The sequence below is a fragment of the Rhinolophus sinicus genome, linkage group LG02 (assembly GCF_036562045.2).
Source record: "Rhinolophus sinicus isolate RSC01 linkage group LG02, ASM3656204v1, whole genome shotgun sequence".
NCBI classification, from domain to species: domain Eukaryota; kingdom Metazoa; phylum Chordata; class Mammalia; order Chiroptera; family Rhinolophidae; genus Rhinolophus; species Rhinolophus sinicus.
In genome coordinates, this window is record NC_133752.1 from 138,113,449 (window position 1) to 138,121,589 (window position 8,141).

At 40.8% G+C, this 8,141-nt stretch overlaps 1 protein-coding gene across 1 annotated transcript; it reads left to right on the top strand.

Moving 5' to 3' along the window:
- The first annotated feature begins 110 nt into the window (after nt 1-110).
- LLPH (LLP homolog, long-term synaptic facilitation factor) lies at nt 111-7,749 on the top strand. The gene is made up of 3 exons (XM_019732442.2): nt 111-223; nt 2,733-2,944; nt 7,382-7,749. The coding sequence occupies exons 2-3, from the start codon at nt 2,740-2,742 to the stop codon at nt 7,558-7,560; spliced, it is 384 nt and encodes a 127-aa protein (XP_019588001.1). The 5' UTR covers nt 111-223; nt 2,733-2,739; the 3' UTR covers nt 7,561-7,749.
- The last annotated feature ends 392 nt before the right edge of the window (nt 7,750-8,141 follow it).

Consider the following 8,141-nt stretch of genomic DNA (forward strand, 5'->3'; position numbering starts at 1 on the left):
AGCTAGGCTCCAAGGCCTGCACTCACAGCAAAGGCAGGAAGCGCGTCGGCGCCCAACTCCCAAACTCCAGAAGACCCCGCCTCTTCAGGTCTTCCGGGACATTTTGGTTCCCGGCGTGCAATGCGCCCGCCCGTGGGCGGGGATAGTGGAGAGGGCGGCCGGGAAAGCGGAAGTGCGAGGACTTCGGTCGTCGTGAGCGTGCGGACTGCGTGAGCTTCTTCAGGTATGTTCGGTGCCTCTTGTGTTCAGTGGAGTGTGGGAGTGAGTACTCAGTTCTCCTTCTCGTAGAGAAAAGCCCGGTCTGCCTCGGCACGGTGGAGCCCGGCCGGGAGACACAAGCCTCCGTCAAGGGCCTGGGTCTCTCGTGGTCTTGGTGGCGGCCGTCGGGCTTCCCCGTGCTCTGTGTGAATTTGCGTCCTTGGTCGTTCAGTCTCGCTCAGGTTAACCTCGGCCCTCAAGGTTGTTTACCGCAATCCTTCTGTCCCCACCTGGTGCAGCGTTTGGGTTATTGTACATAAGGGAGTGTCACCGCAGGGTGCAAGCGGTGCGCGTCCGAGCCAAAAGAAAACACGAGCAGGATTTTGCAGGGAAGAAAGTAAAGGTTTATTTAAGGGGTTGGCGCCAAGCCCGGAGACACAGGTGAGCTAATGCTCTTAAAAACCTGGCTCCCGGATGGCCTCTAGTGTTTAGATTGATAAGGGAAAAGTCGTTAATCATGGTTATTATGGGAGTTGGGGTCCTGGGCTCCATTGATGGGCCGGGGCTACAGTCATGGCTTCAGGTCCTGGTGTCAGTCACGGCATTGTTCAGTCCGGTTCCCAGGGGATGCCGTTGGTGAGGCCGTTCTGCGTTGGGTCTGGTTTCCGAGGGATGCAGTCCGTGGGGCCGTTCTGCTTTCATGAGTCTGCAGCTGAAACAACTGAGGCCAAGATGTTACCTTTGTTGGACTAAAACCTTATTCTAGTTTGAAGTTTGGTTATTGTATCTTGGTAATAGTTGATAGACCTGAAGCTTTATTCTTAAATGAACTTGGTGTTTACCAGAACCTCGTAGGGCTTAATGATTAAAAGGAGTGGGCATACAGTATATGTACAGGGAGGAGGATCTGGGGAAAGAATGCAAGTGAGTTACGGTTCTGTCAGGATAAACAAAGTGAGCTTGGATTAATTCAGTATGCATGCTAAAGAAATGAATTTCATGTACGGTCACAGGAACAGAGTGAGTTTGGGATTCCTGGCGTCAAAAAATGTTACTCCACTAGTCCTTAATTCAACGATGTTTTATTTAACCGTTACTATGTGCAGAGAGCTGTGTGTTGGGGATCTAATGGTGAATGAGACCTATTTAACCCGACATGTGGAGCTCACAGACCACTGGGGATGACAGTAAATAAACTAAATAATTTCAGACTGTAACATGTATTAAAAAGGAAGGAAAAAGATGATATAACGGAATAAAAAGAGGGGAGCTACAGGGTCAGAGAAGCCCTTTCTGAGGTACTGAAATGAAGGAGCAAGGCTTGAGAACATCAGTTCTGAGGTGTGGGAAAGCAAAGTAAAGGTACTGCAGTGGACATAGTTTGGACTTTTTAAAAAAAAATTATATTGGGGAACAGTGTTTCTCCAGGGCCCATCAGCTCCAAGTTGTCCTTCATTCTAGTGGAGGGCGCAGCTCAGCTCCAAGTCCAGTTGCCAGTTTTCAATCTTTAGTTGCAATCTTTAGTGCAGCCCACCATTCCATGTGGGACTTGAACTGGCAACATTGTTTTTAAGAGGTCACTGCTCTAACCAACTGAGCCATCCGGCTGCCCCCGGACTTTTTTTATTCCCCCAAAATCATGTCTTCGTGATTTATATAACTGCTTTATTGATGTGTAATTAACAGTAAGTTCCACGTGTTTAAAGTGTGTAATGTCAGCTTTGACGTGTATACAAACATAAATATCAGCAAAATCAAGATGATGTTGTAAACCACTCCCAAAGGTTTCCTTCTAAATGCTTTATAATCCCTGTAAGCACTCCTTCCCTTCCCTCATCACATCCCCACACTGTCCCTATGTCACTGATTAGACTTTTTTCAAATGTAGTTGGTACTTGAGGCTGAGATAGAGCTGATGGTGGCAGGGGTCAGGTCACAAATAACCTGGTAGATCTTGAATATGGGAGGTAAGAAGTCCTCAAAGAATTACAAGAAAGGCAAGCTTGTGCTCTTAAGTTTTTAAAAGCTCATACTAAGCACTTTGTGGAGGGTTTAGGACTGGGACTAAGGGGTGGAGAGAAAGCAAGAGTGGAAATAGACAAGTTTAAAATAGCTAGATTGACTTGAGGTGGTGGGTAATGAAGACGGGGGTGGGATTGAGGGAACTCAAGATAAAAGGTATTTATAAAAGCATTTTGTAATTTGTAAGTTGTCGCATAAATGCTCTTTGCATTTTGAGGGATTAAATTTCTGCATCTTGTATGGAAACTCCAGGAACTTTTAGAATTAGCTTGACTTACAGTTTGCCAGTGACCACTGGGAGCTTGATTTGGTGTTCTTAATTATTTAATGACTCTATATGCCATGTTGATCATAAGTTGCACATTACACCATCATAAATCATGAACAGAGTGAAGAGTTTTCCGTTTGTTCGTGTTTTGTAGAGATAACCTTTTGATCCAGTTTTCCAAGTATTTGCCCCTTTTTGATAGTAAATATTGGCTTTTGAATATGTATCTTTGTTAACTTTTCAGATAAAAAATGGCTAAAAGCTTACGGAGTAAGTGGAAAAGGAAGATGCGTGCTGAAAAGAGAAAAAAGAATGCCCCAAAGGAGCTTAGTAGACTTAAAAGTATTCTTAAACTAGATAGTGACGTTTTAATGAAAGATGTTCAAGAGATAGCAACTGTGGTGGTCCCCAAACATTGTGAAGAGAAAACCCAATGTGTGGTGAAAGATGAAAAAGGTGAGAGTTTATGTGCTTTGTTTAAAAAAAAAAAAAAAGCAATTCTGTCAGTTTCTTTTTATGACTTTTTCCCTTCCCAACTGTCTTTCATTCATTCCCTCACATGTTTCCCACAAACGTCCTGCCAACCCACATTCTTTGAAGGCTTTTAATGCTACTAGAGAGTCTATGGTAAACTATTGTAAAGCCCGTTCATGTCAATAGGCATGTTTTGGACATTAAGAGTGGCCTCTGATGCTTATACAATAGCGTCTCACAAATAGTATGACAGAAGTAGACCAACCCGGACACAACCCTCGTTAGAATTCAGTAGGGGACTAGGCAGGATAAAAGGAGGTCTTTCTTCATTTTACCCTTTGCAAGGTCTAGCTCCCATTCTAAGAGTCCTATGCCCTTAAGTTATTATCCTGAAAGTCACAGTTTCCCAGTATTTGAATTTCACAGAGTCTAGTGACCTCTAGGTCTTAGTCATAGTCTCAAGTCTGTATGTAATGCTATATGTCATGCTATATGTAATGCTAGTTTCAGCACAGGAAAAGACTCATTGGTTTTCATGTTCCTGATACACCACTTGGGCAGCAAACTAAATGAAGCACTCACAACACCCAGGCTCTTAAAATAGAAGTATATTTATGTGGTGTCCAGTGGTCAAGGAAGAGAGCAGCAATCCTAGAAGTTTCCCATTCTTGAAAATGATCATTTCTTATTCTCCCTTCCTATTCCACCCCTCTTCCAGCCCCTATGAATGAAAATTACAAGAAACTTTTTACTTCACCGTCTTTGAAAAATAGTGGCAATCAACAGAAAACCCCTAATCTTCCTACTATCCAAGTCTATAAGAATTTGAATGTATAGTCCATTTTTCCTCTTTTATTAATGCGCTCTCAAAGGCCAGTTTTTCCACTTGTGTTCTGAATCCTCTCCATTCTCGGGCTGTGCTCATGCATCCTGCTTATCGATCTCTTCTCTGCTGGATCACATTATAAATGTGTCCTGGGATGTGCCTTCTCAAAAAGAAAGAAAAATCCCTCCCTTGATCTCACATTTCTCTCAATCTGCTTTATTTCAGTTCTCCTTGCAACTTTTAAATAAACACCTACGGTCTCTATTTCCTCACACGCACACCACCCCTGCCCATTCACTCTTTTTGTCGTTGAGGTAAAAATCACATAACATAAAATTTACCATTTTAAAGTGTACAATGCAGTAGCATTTAGTACATTGATGAAGATGTCCAACTGTCACCTCTATTTCCAAAACATTTTCATCACCCTAAAAGGGAACCTCGTACCCATCAAGCAGTCTCTCCCTCTTCACCCTCCCCATAGCCTCTGGCAACCACTAATGTGCTTTCTGCCTCTCGATTTACCAATTTTGGATATTTGCATATAAATTAAATCATACGTGACCTTTTGTGTCTGAAGTTTTTTTCACTTAGCATAATGTTTTTGAGATTCATCCACGTATTACCTAGTATGAATACTTTTTTTAAGCTGAATAACAGCCCATTTTATGCATGTACTATATTTTGTTCATTCATTTATTGCTTGATGGACTTTTGGGTTGCTTCCCGCCTTCTGATTATTTCGAATAGTGTTACTGTGAACATTTGTGTACAAAGTTTTGTTTTCAGTTCTTTTGGGTATAGACTTATGAGTGGAATTGCTAGGTCATATGATAATTCTGTTTACTGTTTTCTGTATCAGTCCCATTTTACATCCCAACCGGCAATGTATGAGGGTTCCAATTCTTTCACATTCTTGCCAGTAGTTATTTCCCTTTCTTTTTTTAAATTTTTGCCCCATCCTAGTGGGTGTGAAGTGGTATCTCATTATTGTTGAGCGTCTTTTTATATGCTTATTGGTCATTTGTGTATTATCTTTGGAGAATGCTATTCAAGTCCTTTGCCCCTTTTTAAATTGGATTGTTTGTCTTTTTGTTGTTGGCTTGTCAGAGTTTTTTTTTTTTTTTTTTTTTTTAAGTTTCAGAACCTTAATTTTATTGCAGTAAGTTAATCAAAACATTTTTAATAATGTACAATCTCAAGATTATATATTCTGGATTCACTCTTGAGTCTCTTGGATTTATCCTCTAATTTCTCTCGCTTTCTTTTGTTATACTGTCTAATTTTCTCAACCTTATCGTTTAGTTCTTGTGTTGAATTATTGTTTTCCTGTATGTTTTTAATTTCCAAGATTTTTTCTTTTACTGTTCCTTTTTTATAGGCTGAGGTTCTTAATGGGTGTATACCTTCTGTGATCTTGTTGTGGGTATTCATTACGATTTTCTTTTAGAAAGTTTGATCTACTCTGTGCATTGTTTATTATCTTTCCTCTTGGGTTATCCTCCATTCCATTCCTTTTTTTTTTTTTTTTTGTCTCTCTTTCATGTTAGAGACTTCTCCAGTGTCCAATGTCCAGTGATCAGTAGTTGTTTACAATTAAAAGTGAGACATGCAAATGATGGTTGGAAGCCTGTGGGGCGGGAACACAGTGTGGAGGAGGGCTTACCAACTGCTAGACTTGCAGAATGCTTGAATTGGCGCTTGGAGATTTCGTTGTGGGAGATCTCTTATTGCAGAACTTGCAGATCTGTTCTCTTTCATCTTCAGAGAGGAATCCTCTCATCTCTTGCCTTTGAGAATGTCTGGCTCCCCTCATTTTTGGAGTATTTCAGGAGCTAATTGAGGGTGCTGGAGTCTCCCCCTTTAGTAATCTACCTGTTCTGAGTATGGTTCCTCATTTCTGCCATCAAGTTCATGTTTCCCCTTATTTCTACTACTTCAGGTACCCATCCAGTTTCTTACGCCGCAAACCTAGTGGGGTACCCTTATCTCCCATATCTGTATCATTAGCACATCTTGAGTATCTCCAAAATACATCAGGAACCTCTTCATTTTCCTCCTGCTTTTATGCTTTCACTTTAAATAACCATCATCTCTCTCTCTCTCTTTTTTTTTTTTAAGATTTTATTGGGGAAGGGGACAGTGTGTACTTCCAGGCCTTTTTTTTTAAGTCAAGTTGATGTCCTTTCAATCTTAGTTGTGGAGGGCGCAGCTCAGCTCCAGGTCCAGTTGCCGTTTTCTAGTTGCAGGGGGCGCAGCCCACCATCCCTTGTGGGACTCGAAGAATCGAACTGGCAACCCTGTGGTTGAGAGGATGCACTCCAACCAACTGAGCCATCTGGGAGGCAGCTCAGCTCAAGGTGCCATGTTCAATCTTAGTTGCAGGGGGCGCTGCCCACCATCCCTTGCGGGACTCAAGAATGGAACCTGCAACCTTGTGGTTGAGAGGCCACTGGCCCATGTGGGATTTGAACCGGCAGCCTTCGGAGTTAGGAGCACGGAGCTCTAACCGCCTGAGCCACCGGGCTGGCCCCTAAATAACCATCATCTCTTGTCTGAACCTCGATAGTCGCCTTTTCACTTCTCGTTTCAGCTCTTATTCCCATCTGATTCATTTCCAACCTATCAACCCTGATATTTTTAGTATGTAAATCAAATTATATAATTCTTATGCTTAAAACACCTCATTGTCTTTCCATGAGCTTACCACAGTCACCAGGTCTGATTTAATCTGGTCCTGGCCCCTCTCTTTAAAAAGCTGCTCACCACAGATCCAAGTTTACTTTGTTATTTATACCTCAGCCCAACATTGTAAACTCCATGACAGCAAGGAGCTTATTTGGACCACTATATCCCCAGAACCTAAAATAGCACATAAAATTATCATTCAACAAGTTACTGAATGGCTAATGTATACCAGGCACTCTTCTGTGTACTGTGGAAACAGTAATAAATATCAGAGAAATGGCCTTCATCTGAAAGGGATTTACATTGTATTGGAGGAGACAAAAAGTAAACCAGATAAATGAATTAGTACAATGATAGGTAGCAGACATCATGGAAGACCTTGCTACCCTGGTTAAGTTCCCAGGGAGGGGCATTCTGGGTATATGTCCTTCACAATAGACATATGTGTTTCTTACTGGCTCAGCTACATTATTTAGCTCAAGAAGGCACTTAATTTGATAAATTTTAGAACTCCTATTTGCTCAGAACCATACACCTATTCCCAATTCAGTAACTCAAAGCCATACATCCTAATCCTAAATGTCTCCTATTTAACCTTTACTATTCCAAAGGACAATCATGACAACATTATTTAGAAAGTTTCCAGGGACTAAAAATGATGTCTTTCGTTGTCACAAATGTCTTTCATGGTTGTGGGAAGACATGGCAGCACGTGCATGATTCCATTGAATGTGTTGTAAGGGGTTTTCAGAGTGTTAGTCAAAGAGCAATCCACAGATAAGGTATGTTTTTCTTTTGTAGTTTCAGACCACTTTCAGTTCTGATGTTCTCATACATCAATATACTTTTTCACAGGGTTGTTTTTTTATTTGTGAGTATTAATAGTTTTTCCATGTTTTATTCAGATGACATGAAAATGGAGACTGATATTAAGAGAAACAAAAAGACTCTTCTAGACCAACACGGACAGTACCCTGTATGGATGAACCAGAGGCAGAGAAAAAGGCTGAAGGCAAAGCGAGAGAAAGGGAAGGGGAAAAGCAAAGCAAAAGCAGTGAAGGCAGCGAAGGGCCTGGCCTGGTAGACTCTAAAAAACCTGAAAAATGCCACATGGGACAGATCTGTGATTAGAAGGTACACACTGACTTCACCTTCCACCAAATGAAAACTTTGTTTCCATATTCGAACTTGGCCTTTTTCTTCAGTTCAAACCCAACATAACTCCTCAAATTCATTTTGGGAACTTTAATAAAATTTTATTTGTTGAATGAAAGCTATGTTGATATTTTTATTGGATGCTGTCCAATTTGCAGCATCCGAATTCAGAATTCTGTCAAGTATTAATATGGTTGTGATTGTTTGATCTTAGTAGAGATTATACTGACAAATTTGAGCTAACTCAGATTTAAAGAAAACTGTTATGCTATTTAAAAATATGTCGGTGGATTTTATAATCAGTATTTGGAGTTTTGATTTTGTATAATTCAGAATAAAAGTTATCTTGTCTAGATCTGAAACATATTTTCTTTCATATATTCATAAGGTTTTCTAGTAGTAGAGAAGACCATATTCTTTTAAGTTTTTAGGTAGAATCTTAACATGTACAAAATAGTATGCTCCATCTATTGAGATTAGGATATCCTGGGAACTAGTTAAACGTTTATC

Bases quoted from the DNA above. Each gene is read 5' to 3' on its own strand.
- LLPH (XM_019732442.2), top strand. From the start codon at position 2,740: ATGGCTAAAAGCTTACGGAGTAAGTGGAAAAGGAAGATGCGTGCTGAA. The intron at 2,945-7,381 runs GTGAGAGTTTAT...TGTTTTATTCAG, and splicing joins TGTGGTGAAAGATGAAAAAG to ATGACATGAAAATGGAGACT.